General features: G+C 47.2%; 1 protein-coding gene across 1 annotated transcript; it reads right to left on the minus strand.

The window, feature by feature from the left end:
- Window positions 1–16,964: 16,964 nt before the first annotated feature.
- LOC122050332 (putative disease resistance protein RGA3) lies at window positions 16,965–20,783 on the minus strand. The gene is made up of 2 exons (XM_042611247.1): window positions 17,551–20,783; window positions 16,965–17,253 (listed from the first exon to the last, which is right to left on the minus strand). The coding sequence occupies exons 1-2, from the start codon at window positions 20,781–20,783 to the stop codon at window positions 16,965–16,967; spliced, it is 3,522 nt and encodes a 1,173-aa protein (XP_042467181.1).
- Between the last annotated feature and the right edge of the window lie 1,740 nt (window positions 20,784–22,523).

Genomic DNA, 22,523 nt, shown 5'->3' on the forward strand with positions numbered 1-22,523 from the left:
CCAAGCTTGGGTGGATGCTCGGCGTCGAATAGCCATGATGACTCCCGGGCAGCTCGGTGACAGCAACCTACAACAGGCCACCGGGGTATGCTCTTTTTCTTTGTTTGCGTATTTGAATTATGTTTTTAACCTGTTCACATTTACCAGCAGAACTGGGTGGAGCAGATCGCCATTAGCGATCGATTGGCCGAACTGGAGGACGAGTTGAAAAAACTCAAAGCTGCGGGGGACACCGAGCAGTCGACGGCCGCTCTGGAGAAGGCCAAAAAATTACTGGAAGCCGAACGGAAACGGGCTTCCGATCTGGCGAGCAAGGTCGTTCGGCTTGAAACGATGGTCAAACAACGAGATAAGGAGATCAAGACGGCGACCACTCGGAAGCAACAAGCCGTCGATGACATGGACCGAATGAAGGTGGAGATCAGAGGGCTGGAGCAACGCATCAAGGATCTGGATGCTCTTCTGGCCACCGAGAAGGAGAGCCGCTCGGCTGATCTTCAAAGATTTGATGGTGATTTGAAGGATCTCCAAGCTGCCAGCGACGCTGCCCACGCCGCACTCAAAGAGTATCAAGAGGGGGAGTCGGCTCGCTCCGACGAGGTGAGGAAGGCATTCATCCGCTCGAATGCCTTTGGGGAGAAATTTACTGACAAGATCTCCCTCACCTTTGAAGAGGCAATCAAAGCGGCTGTGGATCACTTGAAGGACAAAGGCCACCTACCCGCCGAGCTGACCACCCCTCCCGAGGACCTCGCGACCGTGATGGGCGCCATCCCTGATGCTCTTTTTGATTTCGACGCATGAGGAGTGTTTCTTATGAACTTTTTTGTATCTCCGCCGTTCGGCCGAACTTATTTTTGATGTAACTTTTTTGGTTAGCCATGTGCTTAATAGACAATCTTTTCCTTTCCTTCAACTTTTGTTTTGGTAAGAAATTTTTCTCTCGTCATAACTAAAGTGTTCTTTAAAACTCCTCCGCTCGGCACCACGCTCTATCAGACTAAAGTCGATTGTCTTTAATAACATCTTTCATCATGCGACTGAGCAGCCGCTCGGCATGAGAACGCCCTTCTTTGGTATGGTAATTATCTTCAGTTCTCATTGACCAATCTTTGCTTTGTGCCTTACCTCCCAAGGGGTTTTCAGTATATTTTTGGTAAGCGAGCCGCTCAGCCGTATGTTGGTCTTAACGACCAGGCTATCGTTGGTTGTATCATGTGAATGGCTATCCGCTCGGACGTTTATAGACGCCGGCTCGTCTCTCGATATTTAACGTCGGAGCTCGACGGTCTTCCGCTCGGACGTTTATAGACGCCGGCTCGTCTCTCGATATTTAACGTCGGAGCTCGACGACCTTCCGTTCGGACGTTTATAGACGCCGGCTCGTCTCTCGATATTTAACGTCGGAGCTCGACGGTCTTCCGCCCGGAGGTCTATAAGCCGTCCCGATTTTCGGCATTGAGCCGAGCGGCTTCGGTCGCTATAGGCGCTCGTCTCGATATTTGCGTCGGAGCTCGACGGCCTCGCGCTCGGACGTTTATAGACGCCGGCTCGTCTCTCGATATTTAACGTCGGAGCTCGACGGTCTTCCGCTCGGACGTTTATAGACGCCGGCTCGTCTCTCGATATTTAACGTCGGAGCTCGACGGCCTTCCGCTCGGAGCGTTTATAGACGCACCGGCTCGACTCTCGAGCTCGATGGCCTTCCGCTCGGACGTTTATAGCGCCTCGCCTCTCGATATTTAACGCCGGGCTCGACGGCCTTCCGCTCGGACGCTTATAGACGCCGGCTCGTCTCGATATTTAACGTCGAGCTCGACGGCCTTCCGCTCGGACGTTTATAGACGCCGGCTCGTCTCTCGATATTTAACGTCGGAGCTCGACGACCTTCCACTCGGCGGACCCATTGGTCATCCTTTGAATTAATTTTGCTTCCTGCATTACAAGGACATGGGCGACTAACATATACAAAAATTATTTACATTCGTGCACCTTTCACCCCGCTCGATAAGGCTGGAGATGATTCGCACTCCACGGTCGATCCAGCTGCCGCCCGTCTTCATCCTCCAAATAATAGGCTCCCGAACGGAGCTTTTCAATAACCTTGAAGGGGCCCGCCCACGGTGCTTCCAGTTTGCCGACGTCGCCGACCGGCTTGACTTTTTTCCAGACAAGATCGCCGACCTAGAATGATCTGGGGATTACGCGGCGGTTGTCATTTTGCTTCATCCGTTGCCGGTACGCCATCAGCCGGACGGACGCCTTGGCTCTTTCTTCTTCGACCAGATCCAGCTCCATGTTCCTCCGCTCGGCGTTGCCCTCATCATAGCTTTGGATCTGAGCGGATTCGACTCCAATTTCAACAGGAATGACCGCTTCGCTGCCATACACCAGGTGGAAAGGCGTGCCGCCCGTCCCTTCCTTTGGAGCCGTTCGGATGGCCCATAAGACGCCCGGCACCTCATCTACCCAACTTCCTCCCAAATGGTTCAGCCGAGTGCGTAGAATGCGAAGAATTTCCCGATTGGCTACTTCGGCTTGACCGTTGCTCTGGGGATAAGCCACGGACGTGAAGTGCTGCTCGATGTCGTAGCTTTTGCACCAATCCTCTAGCATCTTCCCTGTGAATTGCCGCCCATTGTCGGAAACCAATCGGCGAGAGATGCCGAACCGACAGATGATATGTTGCCAGATAAATTTTTTGACCATCTGTTCGGTAATCTTGGCTAGCGGCTCGGCCTCCACCCACTTGGAAAAATAATCAACCGCCACTAACAAAAATTTCCACTTCCCGGTCGCCATCGGAAATGGACCAACAATATCCATTCCCCATTGATCGAACGGACATGAAACTGTTGATGCCTTCATTTCCTCTGCTGGTCGGTGGTTGAAGTTATGGTACTTCTGCATGAAAGGCATGTCGACACGGTCCGAGCGGCGTCTGCTTGTAAAGTCGGCCAAAAGTATCCAGTTAGCAGGATCTTCTTAGCTAGTGCTCGTCCGCCCGGGTGTCCTCCGCACGATCCTTGATGTACTTCTTGGAGGATGTAATCCGAGTCCTCCGAGCTCACGCATTTCAACAACGGGCGTGAGAAAGCCTTTTTATAAAGCTGATCGCCGATGAGTGTGAACCGACCGGCTCTCCTCCTTAACACCTGGGCTTCATACTCATTGGATGGTGTGGCGCCCCAGCGGAGGAACTCTATGATGGGTGTCCGCCAGTCGCTTGGAAATGTGAGGCCTTCCATCCCGTCGACGTGCGCCACCAATAGTACTTTTTCAATTGGCTGCTGAATGGTGACCGGCGTTATTGAGCTCGCAAGTTTGGCTAACTCATCTGCTGCTTGATTTTCTGCTCTGGGTATCTTCTGGACAATAACTTCTCTAAAATCGTCTTTGAGCTTCTCGAAGGCTTCAGCGTAGAGCCTGAGCCGAGCACTATTGATTTCGAAGGTACCAGAGAGCTGCTGAGCGGCCAACTGCGAATCCGAGTGAAGCGTTACCCGACCGGCTCCCACATGCCGGGCAGCCTGCAAACCAGCTATGAGGGCCTCATACTCTGCTTCATTGTTGGTAGCTTTATAATCCAGCCGGATGGATAAGTGCATCTTTTCTTCTTGAGGGGAGAGCAACAATATTCCAATCCCGCTTCCGAGCCGAGTGGACGACCCATCCACATATATTCTCCACATAGCTTCCGGCTCCGGCCTTTGCACCTCAGTCACAAAATTGGCCAAGGATTGCGCTTTGATCGCCGAGCGGGGCTGGTATTGGATGTCGAATTCACTTAACTCCGTCGTCCACTTGATGAGCCGCCCGGACGCTTCTGGATTCAGCAATACACGCCCGAGCGGGCTATTGGTTTTGACAATGATGGTATGCGCCAGGAAATATGGACGAAGGCACCGAGCGGCGAGGACCAGAGCGAAGGCTAGCTTTTCGAGCCTAGTGTAGCGAGATTCAGCATCTTTTAAAATGTGACTAAGGAAATACACAGGCTCCTCTCCGCTCGCCCTCACCAATGCTGAGCCGATTGCCTGCTCGGTCGAGGATAGATAAATACAAAGTGGCTCACCAATAGTCGGCTTGGCTAATACCGGGAGCGAATTCAGATATGCCTTTAGATCTTCGAACGCCCGGTCGCATTCTTCGTCCCAGTGAAATTTTGTAGCCTTACGTAAGATCTTGAAAAAAGGGAGGCTCCGATCGGCAGTTTTGGAGATGAATCTGGACAAAGCAATTATCCGACCGGTCAAACGCTGCACTTCCCTTGTATTTCTTGGAGGCGGCATGTCTTGGAGAGCTTTCACCTTGCTGGGATTTGCTTCGATTCTCCGCTCGGTCACTATGTACCCCAGAAAACGCCCTCCTTTTGCTCCGAACAGGCACTTCTGGGGATTCAGCTTGACTCCATATTTGCGCAGCGTTCGGAAGGTTTCCTCCATGTCTTTGAAGAGATCAGCCGCTCGGACGGTCTTGATGAAAATGTTGTCTACGTACACTTCCAGATTTCGCCCAATTTGCTCTCTGAATACTTTATTCATCAAGCGCTGATATGTGGTTCCCGCATTCTTCAATCCGAACGGCATAACATTATAGCAATAGGTGCCATCGGCCGTGACGAAGCTGACTTTTTCTTGATCTTCACGGGCCAGCTCGGGAATTGCACTTCGCGTATGTGGCCGGTTCCCAGAAGCTTCTCCACCTCCGCCCGGATGATGGCATTCTGCTCGGCGCTGAAATCTCTTTTTCTCTACTTTACCGGCCGAGCGTCCAGTCGGACATGCAACTCGTGCTGCGCTATGCTCAGCGAAATTTCGGGCAGCTCATGTGTCGACCAGACGAAGACATCATGATTTCTTCGGAGGCATTGGATCAGCTCCTCTTTCTGCTTTTCTTCCAGATCGGACGCAATAAAAGTCGTGGCCTCCGATCGGGTTGGATGAATCTGCACTTCCTCTTTTTCTTCATAAATTAAAGAGGGTGGCTTTTCAGTGATGGCGTTTACCTCGATCCGGGGCGCCTTCCGAGCGGAATGGGATTCCGCTCGGACCATCTCGATGTAGCATCGCCGAGCTGCTAGCTGATCTCCCCGTACTTCTCCCACTTTGTCCTCCACGGGGAACTTGATCTTCTGATGAAAGGTTGAGACGACCGCTCGGAATTCGCTGAGCGCCGGTCGTCCCAAAATGACGTTGTAGGACGAGCGTCGAGCATACATATTAATTCGCAGCCGGCCGTAGAGTCCACCAGCTGATCTATCCGGGGCAGGGGATAAAAGTCTTTTGGGCAAGCTTTGTTGAGATCCCTGAAATCTATGCATACTCTCCACTTGTTGTCCGGCTTGGAGACTAATACTACATTCGCCAACCAGCTCGGGAATTGCACTTCGCGTATGTGGCCGGTTCCCAGAAGCTTCTCCACCTCCGCCCGGATGATGGCATTCTGCTCGGCGCTGAAATCTCTTTTTCTCTGCTTTACCGGCCGAGCGTCCGGTCGGACATGCAACTCGTGCTGCGCTATGCTCGGCGAAATTCTGGGCAGCTCATGTGTCGACCAGACGAAGACATCATGATTTCTTCGGAGGCATTGGATCAGCTCCTCTTTCTGCTTTTCTTCCAGATCGGACGCAATAAAAGTCGTGGCCTCCGATCGGGTTGGATGAATCTGCACTTCCTCTTTTTCTTCATAAATTAAAGAGGGTGGCTTTTCAGTGATGGCGTTTACCTCGATCCGGGGCGCCTTCCGAGCGGAATGGGATTCCGCTCGGACCATCTCGATGTAGCATCGCCGAGCTGCTAGCTGATCTCCCCGTACTTCTCCCACTTTGTCCTCCACGGGGAACTTGATCTTCTGATGAAAGGTTGAGACGACCGCTCGGAATTCGCTGAGCGCCGGTCGTCCCAAAATGACGTTGTAGGACGAGGGAGAGTCGACCACCACAAAGTTTGTCATCCTTGTCCTCCTGAGCGGCTCTTCTCCCAGCGAGATAGCCAGCCGGATCTGTCCGACCGGCTGAACTTCGTTACCCGCAAACCCGTAGAGCGGAGTTGTCATGGGTAACAGCTCGGCTCGATCAATTTGCAGCTGATCGAACGCCTTCTTGAATAAGATGTTGACTGAGCTCCCTGTGTCAACAAATACGTGGTGAATAGTGTAATTGGCTATTACCGCTTTGATGAGCAGAGCATCGTCGTGGGGTACTTCAACTCCTTCCAAGTCCCCGGGCCCGAAACTAATTTCGGGTCCTTCCGCTCGTTCTCGGCTACAGCCGACTGCATGAATTTGGAGCTGCCGGACGCTTGCCTTTCTAGCTCGATTGGAGTCTCCTCCGGTCGGCCCGCCAGCAATAACGTTGATCTCGCCTCGGGAAGTATTGCTTCTATTTTCCTCTTCCCGAGCGGACGGTCGGGACCGTTCTCTGGACGCTCGGCGATTCTCCTGCTTTGGAGAACGATGCCGATCGGGAGTCTGTTGCTGTGGCCTATCAGCTCGCGTCCGATCGGCTTCATGAGTTCTCTGTCGCCTGTCGACTGAGGGAGACCGTCGTCCAGCATTCCGGGGCACAGGATGAGCCACGAAGGGAAGACTTCGACAATCCCTTGTGTTGTGCGTATCCGTCCGATGGAAGGAGCAGAACATCGGGGTCCATCTCTTCTTTGGCTTGGGCCGAGCGGTAGCTACCTCTTGCACATGGGACCTGGCGTGGGGGGGATTGGATTGCTTCGGCCCTTGGTCCTCTAGGCGGCTGATGAGCGGCGTGCTATTTCCGCTCGGCAGGAGGAGCCCGCTCGGTTGGAGTTTCTTTTTTCCTGGCCGCTTGCGCTTCCTCCACGTTGATGTACTCGTTGGCCCGGTGTAGCATGTGATCGTAATCTCGGGGCGGCTATCGGATGAGTGATCGGAAAAAATCCCCATCCACTAGGCCTTGTGTGAAGGCATTCATCATGGTTTCCGAAGTGGCCGTTGGAATATCCATTGCCACTTTGTTGAACCGCTGGATGTAAGCTCGGAGCGATTCACGGGCTTCTTGCTTGATGGCGAACAGGCTCACGGTCGTTTTCTGGTAGCGCCGGCTGCTTGCAAAATGGTGGAGGAAAGCCGTTCGGAAGTCCTTGAAGCTTGTGATGGATCCGTCCGGCAACCTCCGAAACCACCGTTGAGCCGATCCCGAGAGAGTGGTAAGAAATGTTGGTGCAATATCCCTCAGGTCAAGGTTGACCTGGGTAACCAAGCTGAGTCTTGGTTTGGGTTTAGATGTTTGACAATAAGATATTGATTGAAGAAGAGTCAAGTAGGTCAAGGTTGACTGGATACTTGACTGGGAAATCCTAATTGGGATGTTAGGCAAAATGAAAGACCTAGTGAGTGAAGCTAGGCAGTATGAAAGTCCTGGTGAGTGAAGCCAGGCAGAAGAAAGTCCTGGTGAGTGAAGCCAGGCAGAAGGAAATCCTGGTGAGTGAAGCCGGTGAAAGTCCTAGTGAGTGAAGCTAGGCAAAAGGAAATCCTGGTGAGTGAAGCCAGGTGAAAGTCCTAGTGAGTGAAGCTAGGCAGATGGAAATCCTGGTGAGTGAAGCCAGGTGAAAGTCCTAGTGAGTGAAGCTAGGCAGATGGAAAACCCTAGTGAGTGAAGCTAGGTGAAAGTCCTAGTGAGTGAAGCTAGGCAGATGGAAAACCCTAGTGAGTGAAGCTAGGTGAAAGTCCTGGTGAGTGAAGCCAGGCAAGGGAAAATCCAGATGGATCAAGGATGATCGGACATCTGGTGCTGGGAAGTCCAAGTAGGTCAAAGGATTGACTGGATACTTGGCATGAAAGAAAAGTCCAAGTAGGTCAAAGGGATTGACCGGATACTTGGCACAGAGAAAAGTCCAAGTGGGTCAAAGGGATTGACCGGACACTTGGTAAGGGAGTCCTAGCAGGTCAAGGGAGTGACTAGATGCTAGGCATGACATACCAACAGGTCAAGGTTGACCGGATGTTGGTTTGGGAGGTTTAGGACTTGGTTTTGGACAAAAACCAAGTGCTGGATCGATCAGTGGATCGATCCAGGCTCTGGATCGATCAGTGGATCGATCCAGACCTGTCCCAGCGAACAGAGAGCTTCTGGATCGATCCGTGGATCGATCCAGAGGTCCCAATCGATCAGTGGATCGATTGGGGGCCCTCGATAGTGCCGGATCGATCCGTGGATCGATCCATGCGCGCTTCCAGAAGGCGCTCCGGATCGATCCGTGGATCGATCAAAGCCTCCCGATCGATTGGGAACATTCGAATCGATCGGGATCCGACCGCTAGCGTCGTTTATAGCTGCAGCGTTCGATGGCTGCAGAAGAACTTCCGATTCACTCCGAGCTTTCGCCAACTCCTCCACAACAAAGCTCGGATCGCCAGTTCTTTAAGGATCTTGGAAGCTCTCCAAGTCAAGAGGCGGATCAAAGCCAAGAAGAGAAGCTAGGGTTAGGGTTTTGTACTCATTGTAAGCTTGTATTTCTTGTATCCTTTCCCTCTCTTCTTGTATTGAGTATTGTAGGGCTTCTCCGCCCTTGGTAGTTACCACAAAGGAGAGTTTTATTTAGTGGAGGGTGTGTGTGTTGGTGTGGATCCTTGGATTAGTCACCTCTTGTGAGGTGGATACCAAGTAAAACCAACCGTGTTAGCGTTGTGTGTTTGTTTCTGTATTTTCCGCTGCACATCTTTGAAGGAACAAGCAACGCCGAGCACCGAGCGAACGCGACGAGCTATTCACCCCCCCTCTAGCTACTTTTGGTCCTAACAAGTGGTATCAGAGCAAGGTTGCTCTTCACCGGAATCACCGCCGGAAGGGGCAAACATATCAAGAAAAGCTAGAGGGTGAAGAAGTTGGAGCAAATTCATCAAAGTCAAAGAATTCAAGAAGCTCAACTTCAAGATGCAATTCCAAGATGGACTTGGATTTGATACAAGGGTGGCTCCACCATACACATCCACAAGCTTCGATTCTTGGAGATCAAGAATTGAAAATTTCTTGATGATGGAGATAGTGCAATGGTTTGCTCTAATGGAAGGCTTCAAGGCTCCAAGAAATTCAAAGGGCAAAGTTCTAAAGAAAAGCAAATGGAGCCCGGAGCAAGTCCAAAGGTGCGAGGCAAATGACAAAGTGACCAAGCTTTTGGTCAATTTATTGCCAAGCACCATTCTTTGCAAAATTGGAGAATTTGAAGATGCAAAGGAACTTTGGAGCAAATTGGCTAAGCTTCATGAAGAGATCCCCTCCACTGTACAAGATCATGAAGAATCCAAAGAGGGTGACTCTTTGGAGCAAGACCAAAAGGAGGATTCCGAGATTGATAGATGCTCAACCTCCGAAGAAGAGGAAATTCAAGAAGCTTCATCCTCAAGGGAATGCAACGAAGGGAACAAGGAGGGAGCATACTCCTTGTTTCATATTCAAGATGATGAAGCCTCCACCTCTATGATTGAGGGGGAGCAATCCTTGGTGACGCCGGATCAAGAAGAAGGAGAAGCTTCTACATCCGGGTCAAGAGACGAAGAGGAGGAAGTAGATTCTACCTCCACAAGTCAAGAAAAATCAAATGGAGGAGAATCAAGGTCCGATCAAGAGGAAGCTTCTACCTCCGGATCCAAAGAAAAAGATGCCACCCCTACAAGCAAAGGTATAAATATTTCAATTAATAATAAAAATCATATAATATGTTTTGAGTGTAGGGAACATGGGCACTATAAGAGCAAGTGTCCCAACTTGGCCAAGAAGAAGGGCCCAGTGGCACAAAAGGGCAAGGAGAAGCCCAAGGAGACCACCCGGGACAAAGAAGAGCAAGGAGCACATTGTGTGCTTCTTGTGTCAACAAAAGGGGCATTACCGAAGTCAATGCCCCAAGGGGAAGAAGATGGTCAAGGCTCAAGGAGGCACTAGTCAAGGGGGAGCCTCCAAGGTAAAAAGGAAGGTAACTTTCATTGAGCCTATTCCTTTGCAAAATGGTAAAAAGCATGCTAGGTCAAATTTTTATCATTTTAATGCGATTTACCATAAGAATAGGAAGCATGAGGGCTTTAAGGAAAAGCATGTGGCCCTACATGCCAAAACTACTATCCCTAAGGCTAGGAATGTAGGTAAAAACCTAGGCAATAACTCTAAGGATGTAAGATACAAGCCTAGAAACAAAAATGCTCATGGATCAAATGAAAAACCAAAAACTAAGGACTTAGTGATAGAAAATCAAGTCTTGAGATCAAGGCTTGATAAAATGGAAAAGACCCTAAAAAGGATGGAAAATATCCTATTAGGGCAAAATGAGCATAACCTAGGTTTAGGGGTACAAAAGCCATCCAATGGCCATAGAGGGTTGGGATACAAACCAAAGGCTAAGAAGGATGTGTCATCTTACCATAGAGTTCCATATAGTTATGGAACAAACCCTAGGTCTAGTGGTCAAGCCAAAAATACTAGGGAAGTCATCCCTAAAAGTATTTTTGCAATAAATGTGACTAAGACTTCTAAGAAGTCTAAGAAAGTCACAAACAAGGTCACAAGGGAGGTTATCCCTAGAGTCGACCTAGAAAAAGTGACCAAGGCTTCTAAGAAGCCCAACAAGGTCACTAGGAAGGTATCTAGGGAAGTTATCCCTAGTGAGTACCTAGAGCATCCAAGGAGCACCAATAGGTGTTGGGTTCCTAGGAGCATCTTCTCTACCCCATAGATGGGTTAGAGAGTGTCAACTCCGATTAGAAGGGTAGTTAACCCAACTTTGAGGAAATTGACACTCAAGGAGCATTTTCAAGGTTTTTGTTAACCTTTGAAAATGAAATGGAATTATTGATTACTCCTTGAAAGAGTAAAATGTGCCTAATGGTGGAAGAATTGATTTTAATCTTAAATGGCACATATTGAAAAATTCATAAGAACTATCAAGTTGGGTTTTTGGTATGTTCTTAGGCAATTTAAGGCAATCCGGGCCTTAAATTTAAAAGTGCTACTCTTGAGGAAAAATGGAATATGCCAACATTTGAGGACATGTTTATTTTAATTGGCATAAATTAATCAAGGGAATAAGAAATGCAAACTTAGGCTTTGGCATTTTCTTGAAGCACTTTAGGGCAATCTAGGTTTAAGGTGTAAGTTTAGCTAAGACTTTAAGGATACTTAGATAGTTAATCTAGGTATATTTTATTTATGCTAAATCTTGCCATGATTGTTTGCCCATCATATGCCATGACATCATGTCTAGTTTTTGCATTCATGTCTTATTATGAAAAATCCAAAAAATACCATGTCATGACATTCATACATCATGTAGTAATAGGATATTTTCTTTTAAAAATTATTCTCTTTTGATGTATGCCATAACATAATCATGCATTAAGTTTAATTCCTTGTAATTAAGGACAAATGGCATCTAACGACGCTGATTAACAAGTGACATCCTGGGTGGATGTCTAATATCTCTAAAATGCCTAGATAGATATGCATGATCCCTAGAATAGGGCAAAACCAAATTTTACATCTCACAAAGACCTCTAAGGTGACTTGTATGTGTTTTAGTGCATATTATATACAAGTGAGATGTTAGGATGATGAACAAAGCTCAAGATGTTGACTTAGTGCATTCCTTTGAGTTTTAAATTCATCAAAACACATAGTTATGTGTTTTCCCATCATTGGGAAAGCTAATGTACAAGTCATGTGCATTATGCCCAAGGAACATGATGGGATATTGGTTTTGAAAATGTTTTTAAAATGTTTTTGGAAAACCTTGGTGAAGGCTATCTTTTGATAGTAATCACCATTGAATAGTTAGACACAAACTTGAAGAAAAACACTAAAGTTTTTGCAAGTTTTCAAGTTTGTGTCAATCTTTGAAAATATGATGTATTTTCATAGAAAGCTATTTTTCCATGATTAAGTATGCCCTAAATAATGTCTACACGAAATTTTATAATTTTGGATTTTGTAGAATTTTCTAGGGTTTCTGAAGTTGACTGAAATGAAATTTCAGCAACTATCAGAGCTCCGATCGATCCATGGATCGATTGGAGTTCCATGAATCGATCCATGGATCGATTCAAACGGCAATTCCCGCGAGCAGAAGCTCGCTGGATCGATCAGCCGATCGATCCAAGGAGTCTGAATCGATCCGTGGATCGATTCAGAAAGGTTCAATCGATTGGAACCCAACTCCAATCGATCCAAGTTGCTGATTTTGGCTGGGAAGGCCTGATTTCAGCATCTTTGAACCTCTTTGAGTCTAGGTAACCATTCCAAACCCCTTAAATACATTTGTATACATACAAAGGGTGTTTTCATGTTGAAAACAAGGATGGATTGGTTAACGAAGACTAAGTAGAAGTTTAGGTTGAGGTTGTTTCAAATTTTGAATATTTGAACCTCAAAACTTCTAAATTTGGGTTTCCTAATGTTTTAGGGATTCCAAGTCATTGTTGGTGCAATGACAGAAGTTACCACCATGTCTTTAGGGGGAGGGACTCTTTAAAGACATGAAAATTATTTTTCATGAACCTTGGAAGGTGGTTAACCTTCGTGAACTTGCTCAAGGTTGAGCATTTAAACTTGAAATGGGGAGAAATGGGGAGTGGATATCCTCATTATTTCAAGTGGACACTCAAGTGGTAGATAATGCTCAGGGTTGGGTAGTTGTCTACATTGAGGGAGAAGTTAAGGATAAATGAAGGGTGTGGGACCTTCATTATCGTGTTGATCACAACGAGTGATGTTGTGAACAACGATGAGCAACTCTTCAGGGGGAGAGTCTTCAACAAATGGATTTGTTGAAGTGTGCCCAGAATTGGAGCATAGGTTGATGTGTGTCCAACGATGGGTTGATGTGTGCCAATAGGGGGAGAATGTATGGTTAAGCTTAGTCCTTCATTACCTATGGGAAGGTCATAGGGGGAGAATGAAAGGACTCATGAAAGGGAGTAAGTTAGGCTTTCATTACCTAGAGGGAGTTTGCCCTCTTAGGGGGAGAATGAAGAGCTTAATTTATGCTTTCATTACCTAGTGGCATGAAGAAGGAGGCTATGGGATTAGCCTAACTTACATATGGGATTGTAAGTGTTATTGTGGTATTGTCAAACATCAAAAAGGGAGAGATTGTTGATGCAATATCCCTCAGGTCAAGGTTGACCTGGGTAACCAAGCTGAGTCTTGGTTTGGGTTTAGATGTTTGACAATAAGATATTGATTGAAGAAGAGTCAAGTAGGTCAAGGTTGACTGGATACTTGACTGGGAAGTCCTAACTGGGATGTTAGGCAAAATGAAAGACCTAGTGAGTGAAGTTAGGCAGTATGAAAGTCCTGGTGAGTGAAGCCAGGCAGAAGAAAGTCCTGGTGAGTGAAGCCAGGCAGAAGGAAATCCTGGTGAGTGAAGCCAGGTGAAAGTCCTAGTGAGTGAAGCTAGGCAGAAGGAAATCCTGGTGAGTGAAGCCAGGTGAAAGTCCTAGTGAGTGAAGCTAGGCAGATGGAAATCCTGGTGAGTGAAGCCAGGTGAAAGTCCTAGTGAGTGAAGCTAGGCAGATGGAAAACCCTAGTGACTGAAGCTAGGTGAAAGTCCTAGTGAGTGAAGCTATGCAGATGGAAAACCCTAGTGAGTGAAGCTAGGTGAAAGTCCTGGTGAGTGAAGCCAGGCAAGGGAAAATCCAGATGGATCAAGGATGATCGGACATCTGGTGCTGGGAAGTCCAAGTAGGTCAAAGGATTGACTAGATACTTGGCATGAAAGAAAAGTCCAAGTAGGTCAAAGGGATTGACCGGATACTTGGCACAGAGAAAAGTCCAAGTGGGTCAAAGGGATTGACCGGACACTTGGTAAGGGAGTCCTAGCAGGTCAAGGGAGTGACTAGATGCTAGGCATGACATACCAACAGGTCAAGGTTGACCGGATGTTGGTTTGGGAGGTTTAGGACTTGGTTTTGGACAAAAACCAAGTGCTGGATCGATCAGTGGATCGATCCAGGCTCTAGATCGATCAGTGGATCGATCCAGACCTGTCCCAGCGAACAGAGAGCTTCTGGATCGATTGGGACGCGGCTGCTTCGCGCGATAAGCGCTGGATCGATCCGTGGATCGATCCAGGCACGTTTCCAGAGCACAGAGGCGCTCTGGATCGATCCGTGGATCGATCCAAAGCCTCCCCGATCGATTGGGAACATTCGAATCGATCGGGATCCGACCGTTGGCGTCGTTTATAGCTGCAGGCGTTCGATGGCTGCAAGAAGAACTTCTCCGATTCACTCCAGAGCTTTCGCCAACTCCTCCACAGCGCTCACAAAGCTCAGATCGCCAGTTCTTGAAGGATCTTGGAAGCTCTCCAAGTCAAGAGGCGGATCAAAGTCAAGAAGAGAAGCTAGGGTTAGGGTTTTGTACTCATTGTAAGCTTGTAAGCTTGTATTTCTTGTATCCTTTCCCTCTCTTCTTGTATTGAGTATTGTAGGACTTCTCCGCCCTTGGTAGTTACCACAAAGGAGAGTTTTATTTAGTGGAGGGTGTGTGTGTTGGTGTGGATCCTTGGATTAGTCACCTCTTGTGAGGTGGATACCAAGTAAAACCAACCGTGTTAGCGTTGTGTGTTTGTTTCTGTATTTTCCGCTGCACATCTTTGAAGGAACAAGCAACGCCGAGCACCGAGCGAACGCGACGAGCTATTCACCCCCCCCCCCTCTAGCTACTTTTGGTCCTAACAAGAAAAACTCGGCACTTTACTCCATCTGTGTATTGATGGAGAGTAGCCGTGTTATCGAACTTACCCAGATGATCATCTGGGTCGGTTGTCCCATTATACTCGCCGATCGTCGGAGGCACGTAATGCTTGGGCAGAGGGTCTCGTAGAATAGCCTCTGAAAATTGGCGATTGATCCGCTCAGGTGATGCGTCCGCTCGGGGGGCTTTCCCTTTTCTGTCTTCTCGTCTAGGCATTTCATCCGAAGAAGATCCCCGGTCTCTTTGAGCTGCTGCGGCTTCAGGGGTGCGGAATAAGGCTCGATGAAATGCAATGGTGGCCGGTGGTGCTTCCGCTCGTCCACCAGACGCTGATGTTGCTTGCTGCTCCGGCCGCTCGGCTGTGGCTTTCTGTTTTTGCTCCACGAGCTTGGCGGCCCTTATCTCGATCAGAGCGTCGAGTTCCTCGTTCGAAAGCGTCACCATGTGTTGTCGTCCAGCCTCATCCATTGTTTCCGATCGGATGCAAGAGCGTTCCCACAGACGGCGCCAAATTGATCTTGTCCGAATCGCCGAACCAAAGGACGCTGGGCACGTGGCGCGCTCCTAGTCGATGGCGTAGGCCTCCGTCTGGTCGCACGAATCTCCGGCGAACCTGCACAGAAGTCGGCCGGGAAGGGTTCCCGGCGGCGACCCTCCGACGCTCAAGTCAGGCAAGCAAACAGTGGAAAAGAGTGGCTCCAGAGATGTTTCACGCGTACCTCCGGCGAAGTCTGCGGCTCTTTATATAGAGCGATGAAAGAGCTTCTACACGCCCACCGAGGCATGTACTTGTCCGCAGCCCATACCTCGGTATGCGTTTGTCAGAAAGCTTACCTGACGCCCTACTGCAATAGTCCCATCGCGCCTTTGATGGGACAACGGGACACCCCGTTGTCAGACTAGGAGTATGGCCTAGCCATACGACCTGACGGCTGTCAGCAGATGTTCCTGTCCCTACTTACCCACCGCCGGCCAGGACATCCGTCCGGCCGGCTAGACGAAGAGCGCCGTCCGGACGGTCTTAATTCCCTGCGCCGGCCGGGTGGCGCGCCCATTACGTCCTGCCTTCTCTTAGGCCTTCCGCTCGGTCATTATTTACTGTTTCATTGAGCGTCGGAACCCTGATCCCTGTCAGGGCGCCTTTTACTATCAGATGTTTACTGTCAGACCGATCGGCCTGCCCTTTTCTCATGAGTCCGGTCGGCTCACCCTTCTCCGACGGACCACCTGGCCCTTTGACCTCCACGTGGCGTTGACCCCTCGTTAGGGGGTCCCGGGCTCTTACCACCGGATCACCACTAATTGACCTAGAGAGCTCTGATTGCACCCATTTCAATTCCTATGGATTTCTGATGTTACAAGGAGTTCAAATATGGTGTCTATTATTTATTTCGACTTTTCATAGATGTTAATATATAAAATCGAAGAATCGTCAAAAAAAAACTCATGTTGGGCCTGATATGATTTCATATCAGGCCTATGTTGGGCCTTATATGATTTCTTATTAGGTCCACGTCGGGCTTGATATGATTCCATATCAAGTCCAATATGGGTGTTTTTGATGATTCTTTTATTTTACATGTTAATATCTATAAAAAGCCGAAATATATAATGGACACCATATTTGAACTCCTTGTAACATCATAAATCCATAGAAATTGAAATGAGTACAATCGGAGTTCTCTAGGTCTATCAGTGAGTTTTCACTGAAATCCACTGATGGATCTAGAGAGCTCCGATTACACTCATTTCAGTTTCAATGGATTTCTGAGATTGCAATAAGTTCAAATATGATATCCCTTGTTTATTTTGACTTCTTCAAATGTATTAAAATGTTATTAAAAATTGACTAAATCTTATATAATGTTATTCATATGTTCTGCATACCGATACAAAAGAGAAGAGAGAGAAGTGAGAGAAAAATAGTGGAGAAAATAAAAACGGTAGAAAAAGTCAGATTGTCAAGAAGGTAACCAAGAATGACACTTGAAAATGTGTGTTCTTTGGTAAATAGTAAATTAATATACGCCTTTTAGGCTACGTTTGGTTGGGTGTAATGTAATCTAGTTTATAATGTAATCAAATTTATAATGTAATGTAATGTAATCTTGATTACATTACTACGTTTGGTAATGTAATGTATGTAATATTTGATTACAAAGGTGATTACATTCTTTTGTTTGGTGTCCATTATTTTTTATAAGGAATGTAATTCATATTATTATAAAATGACAAAAATATCCTGTGACCTCTATCGGTGGTCGCCACACCTCTGCCGGAGTTTGCGGCAGCCATCGGCAACCAGTTGCCGCCGCCACCGTCGGTCGCCGCAGCAGGCCACCGTCATCGCCAATCGGCGACGATGGGCAACGGCAGGCGGGCGACGACCAGCGGGCAACGGTGACGGAGGCGGACGGTGACCGGCGACCGGTGGCGACGGCCGGCGACGGCGGGCGACCGGCGGCGGCGGGGCCGGTGGCAGCCGGCAGCGATCGGCGACGAAGGTCAGCGACCAGTGGCGGGCGGCGGTCGACAACAAACTAGGGGTATATTCGGCATTTAAACTTTGGTGAAACAATGACCTCGTAATATAATCGGATTACATAACATTTGCTTTGTAATCCAGATTACAAATCTTCACTACCTTTTGTAATCCAGATTACATTACATTACATTATAAGTTTTAAATCAAACCAAACAAAATAATCGACTTTGTAATGTAATCTGGATTACATTACAAGGTAGATTACAGGCTACCAAACGCAACTTTAGTAAATTTAAAAATTTATATGCGTTGTTCGGTAAATTTTCGATGGGAAAATGCATTACTCTCATACTTGAATGGATTTTTGGTATACGTCATGTATGCACTTCCTTCTTCAGATTGCATCAACACTCCGGCAAACTGTTGAATGGTATGCCAGTAAGGGCCGTCCTTGCAGCATCTACGAAGCAGTGACAAGCTGCATTCGACAAGCAGCACACCTGATCCAGCATAACCCTTCATGTTCTGCTCAAGCAGTTCCGGTAGCCAAACTGGGAGGGGATCTTCTTGTGTATCAAGGCTGAGGTGCTGCAATGATGCGTCTGAAGGTAGTCTCTGAGAAGAATTATGTCGTAGTTCAAGCATTTCTAATGCACTCAAACTATCCACTTGTTTCAGCAACGGGCAAGATCCAACGATCAGTGATTTCAACATGGGAAGGTTGGACACTTTTTCTAGTTTCTTGTTGTCCCTGAGGAAAAGCTCATTAGTTAAGGATGGGAGGTTCTTCACTTCCCCTAGCTCGTGCGCACCATATATCCTCAATTCTTGTAGGTTGGTTGCGTGATGCAGACCATCAGGAAGAGCTTTCAGCTTTGGGCAGTCTACGACACACAGTCGTTTCAGAGAAGGCAATAGTTTCAGCTCTTGTGCTTTTGCAGTCTCAATCTCACCGAACGACCATTGTTCCCAGTTGGGCATTATCATGAATTCCAGATATTCAAGTTTGGGGAATGCAACTAGTGTCGTCAACGGTGACTGACCGTAGAGAAGTTCCGGTCCAACGGTAACTATTGCGTCAGCTCTTGCTATGGAAAGAATCTTCAACTGGGGTAACTGGCCTAGTACAGGAAGGTGCGTACACGATATGAAACAATTAAGGTCGAGAAATTGCAGATTGGGGAAAGACATTGGCGTGCATCTTTCCATACATTTTGGCAATTCCTGACCAAGAAAATGGTAGATTGAAAGGAACTCGAGGCTTGACGGCAGAGAAAGCTCACTAAAGAGCCTCACATTCCTCTGGCTCTCTGCCTCTGTAAGACATTCTAGGCTTGAAGGAGGAAAAAGGTCACTGTAACTCTTTGCAATATCCTCTGCTGCCTGGTTCCCACATCGTGTGAGATCAGCCTTCACACAAGGTGGCAGCCACCTCAGATCCAAATGTTTAAGAAAGGTTTTGTTAGCAAGTACCAAAGATCCTCTGCGAGCCCTCTTCAATGCCGCCACATGTAGAAACCTCAGGTCGTTAAGTGACTGCAGATCATCTAATGCACAGTCTTCGACTTCGCCTTGTGTATCTCGTTCATGGCCTATCAGAAAGCCTTCAAGATGGTTGATTTTTGTCAAGTTCCCAATTCCTTTGGGTAAATGATTTAGAGGAGTTCCTCTCACACGAAGACATCTTAGATTCTGCAACTTTGTGATGTCATCAGGAAGGTAGTGTAAAGATCTACAGCTTTGAAGATTTAAAATTTCCAAGTTTTTGAGACATCCAATTGACTCTGGCAATGAATGAACATTTGTTCGATCCAAATCCAAGTACCTCAACTGTATCAAATTTCCCAACGAATCTGGAATTCTTTCAATCTCAGTGGCAGCAATACATAGAACCCTTAGTTGACCCAGCTTTTCAAATAGGTCAGCCCCGATCCTCTTCGTCTTGAAACTGTTCCAGACGAGTAAAGTCCGCAAGCAATTCTGACTGACCAACTCTACAGGAACTGCAACCTCCTCACCCATGTTTGATACTGACAGATGACGAATTTTTGTCAAAGTATTTGTACTTTCTAGTCTTTCCCCGTTGCTAATAGAAACACTTTCCTCTTCTACCAAGTAAACTGCCAAGGACCTTAGAAGTCCATGCATGGTGCATACACTGTTATCCAAATACAAGGGATGCAGTTGAAGAAGGTTTCTTCCAAGCAATTCTTCATAGTAGCCCTCCGCTAAATCTTCCAACAGTCTATATCCCTGCGGTTTCACAAATCCTTCGGCAACCCAAGACCTGGTAAGATCCTTATAGTGCATTGAGATATTTTCAGGATACAATGAGCAAAAGAGAAAACATTGTTTGAGGTGTGATGGTAAATCCTCGTAGCTCAAGTATAGAGCTCTTGGCAGTTCTTCTTGAAGCTGATTCATTGACCATATTTCACTTTCAAGAACTTTGTTCCATTCTTTCTCGCATCTTTCCTTGGACCTCAAAACACCAGCAACTGTCTTAATGGCAAGAGGAAGACCGTCACATTTCTTGACAATTTCTCCCCCAATTGCTTCTAGTTGGCACAGATCTTCATCTTCTCCATCTCTAGAAACCATTGTGGAAAGCAGCATCCAACTAGTGAGCTTATCCATCTTCTCAACGCAATGAATACTACTGGCTCCGATTTGTCTCGCCACCCTTTCATCCCTTGTCGTGATCAAGATTCCACCAGAAGAACATTTAAAAGGAGCTCTCAGTAGATCCTCCCACACGTTTGCATTCCACAGATCATCTAACACAATGAAGAACTTCTTTGGTAGGAGATGAGAAAGTATAAGCTCCAATTCAGACTTGCTTCTAGCCTCTCCATGATCTCCCCCAACACTTCTAATCAGTTCTTTCAACAACTCGTTGCCCGAAAATTCTTTAGAAACACAAAGCCAAGTTTTCCTCGGAAAGTAGCCAGGGATCCTGCTGTCGTTGTAGACATTACGAGCAAGCGTGGTCTTGCCTATTCCGCCCATCCCTACTATACCAAAAATCTTCCATCCCTCGTCTCTTTCTGTTATCAGGGATTTCACAAGGCTCTCAGAAACCTCTTTAATTTGAGTCCCGACGATGTCAGACTGGATGAGTAAAGGTGAGGTATTACGAGTGTTGATGCCACTGTCATGAATAGAGGGATCGATTTCATGCAACCGAGACATCACATGTCTGTCCTCTGAGATCTCATCTAGCCTATCGTTGACTTCCCTCACCTTGTTGGCAATTTGGCGAGAGAGTGGAAGGCAAGAAAAGTCAGAAGCAGAAGGGAGTGGTGAATGGTTTACCCACAGGTTCTCAGCCTTGGTCTTGCAGAGATCGAGTAAGTCTTCAACATCGTACATGATGTCTTTCATCTCCCTCACCCAAGCGTTGATCTCTGCGCTCCCGTGGCGCTTCTTCTCGGCGTCCTCGAGAACGCCTCGAACTCGCAGCAGCCTCCGTTGGAGCTTCTTGAGGTCGTCCTTGACGCCGAGGATCTTTGTCGCCTCACCCTCGACAAAACTTAGAAGTTTGCTCAGGCACCTGCCGGCGAAATCAGAAAGGATCTCCGCCATGATCGGGATAGCAAAGCAGGAAAAGATCAAAGCTTAAACCTCTTAGAGATTACGAATTGCGATGGTGGAAGCCGAGAGAATTGAGAAATCCTCCTAAATCAACAAAACAACAGGTAAATCATAAAAAGTCAACGACATGACTTAGCCATGCAAGCGAAGAGCAGTTGCTTTAGTTAGCTGCTTCAGAAGTCATGGGTTTTTTTTTCCATGTCATTTGTAGATGGCGTTGGGTCTTTCTGGAAATTAGAATGAGTATAAAAATGGTAGTATTAAGAAAATTACAATGAGTAAAAAATTGATAGTATTATGAAATAAAAATAAGTATGAATGTGAATATTATTTTTTAAAATAATATTTGATTAATTAAATATTTTTATCGAAATGAATCAATTTTTTTTTAACTTAGAGAACAGTAAAAGAAAAAACTAGATGTGAAAGAAAATTGAATGTGAGAGAAAAACATGAGAGAGAAAAAGATAAATAGCGCATAATGAAAGAAAATCAGGAGAGAGAAAGTATGATGGAAGATGATCCCGTCCGGAAGTTGAGTCGGATGAAGGTGGGCCTTGTTATGCGGAAAGTTGACGGAAAGTCGCTGAAGAGTTGAATCTACCGGGTATCCCCTGGAAAGGTTCGCACGGGCGGCTGACGGAGAGATATGACCAGGATGATGACGTTGTAGCTCTGCACACACTCAGACGAGTCCACCAGTTGTTAGAGACCAAAAACCAGGGAGAAAGTCCCTGGGTCAGGCCCTCCAACGCTCAAGTCATGTACTTTTTTCCCAGAAATCACAGAGAAAAGACGAAAAGTAAAGACTAGTGAGAAATGACGAGTGAGCGTACCTGCGCAAGGGACAAAGCCTCCCTTTTTATATTGCAACGGAAGTTTCTGGGTTTGACGGATGTCAAGGAATGTTGGCTGTCAGGCTTTGTCTGGCAGTGGATGACAGGTGACACCTTTTCATAGGCTGGCGATAGAATCAAAAGGGGTAATGGGCCCTGACTGTAAAAATATTCCCTGACATGCTGATTATTCTCTGACATTCTCTGACAAGCGGTTACGATTCTTTGGCTTGTTCGTCTTGTAGCGTCTGGATGCCGAGTCTGCCTTCCGAGATCTGTACCCGCCCTGCTTTTATATACTATTATCCCTGACTTGTATGTCCCGATCTGTGTGTTAAGCTTGCATTCTGACCCGCCTTTGTCATCTGTGATCTACGGTCTCTACATCCCGATCTGCCAACTAGATCTATGTTCCGACTTGTTTACTGTTTTGCTATCAATGGCTTGTACGTCCCGACCTGCACGCTGGGTCTGTGTCCAGACCCGTTTACTGTTCGTTGTTATACATGACTTGTACGTCCTGACCTGCACGTTGGGTCTGTGTCTAGACCCGTTTACTGTTCACTGCTATCCATGGCTTGTACGTCCCGACATGCACGCCAGGTCTATGCCAGACCTCTGATCCTTGGCTTGGATGTCCCAACCTGCACGCCAGGTCTGTGCCAGACCTATGATCCTTGGCTTGGATGTCCCGACCTGAACGCTGGGTCTGTGTCCTGACCCGTTTACTGTTTGCTGCTATCCATGGCTTGTACGTCCCGACCTGCACGTTGGGTCTATGTCCAGACCCGTTTACTGTTCGCTGCTATCCATGGCTTGTACATCCCAACCTGCACGCTGAGTCTGTGTCCATACCCGTTTACTGTTCTGCTATCCATGGCTTATACGTCCCGAC

Source organism: Zingiber officinale, chromosome 3A (genome assembly GCF_018446385.1).
Source record: "Zingiber officinale cultivar Zhangliang chromosome 3A, Zo_v1.1, whole genome shotgun sequence".
NCBI classification, from domain to species: Eukaryota; Viridiplantae; Streptophyta; class Magnoliopsida; order Zingiberales; family Zingiberaceae; genus Zingiber; species Zingiber officinale.

Bases quoted from the DNA above. Each gene is read 5' to 3' on its own strand.
- LOC122050332 (XM_042611247.1), bottom strand. From the start codon at position 20,783: ATGGCGGAGATCCTTTCTGATTTCGCCGGCAGGTGCCTGAGCAAACTT. The intron at 17,254-17,550 runs GTATGAGAGTAA...ATATACCCCTAG, and splicing joins TATACCAAAAATCCATTCAA to TTTGTTGTCGACCGCCGCCC.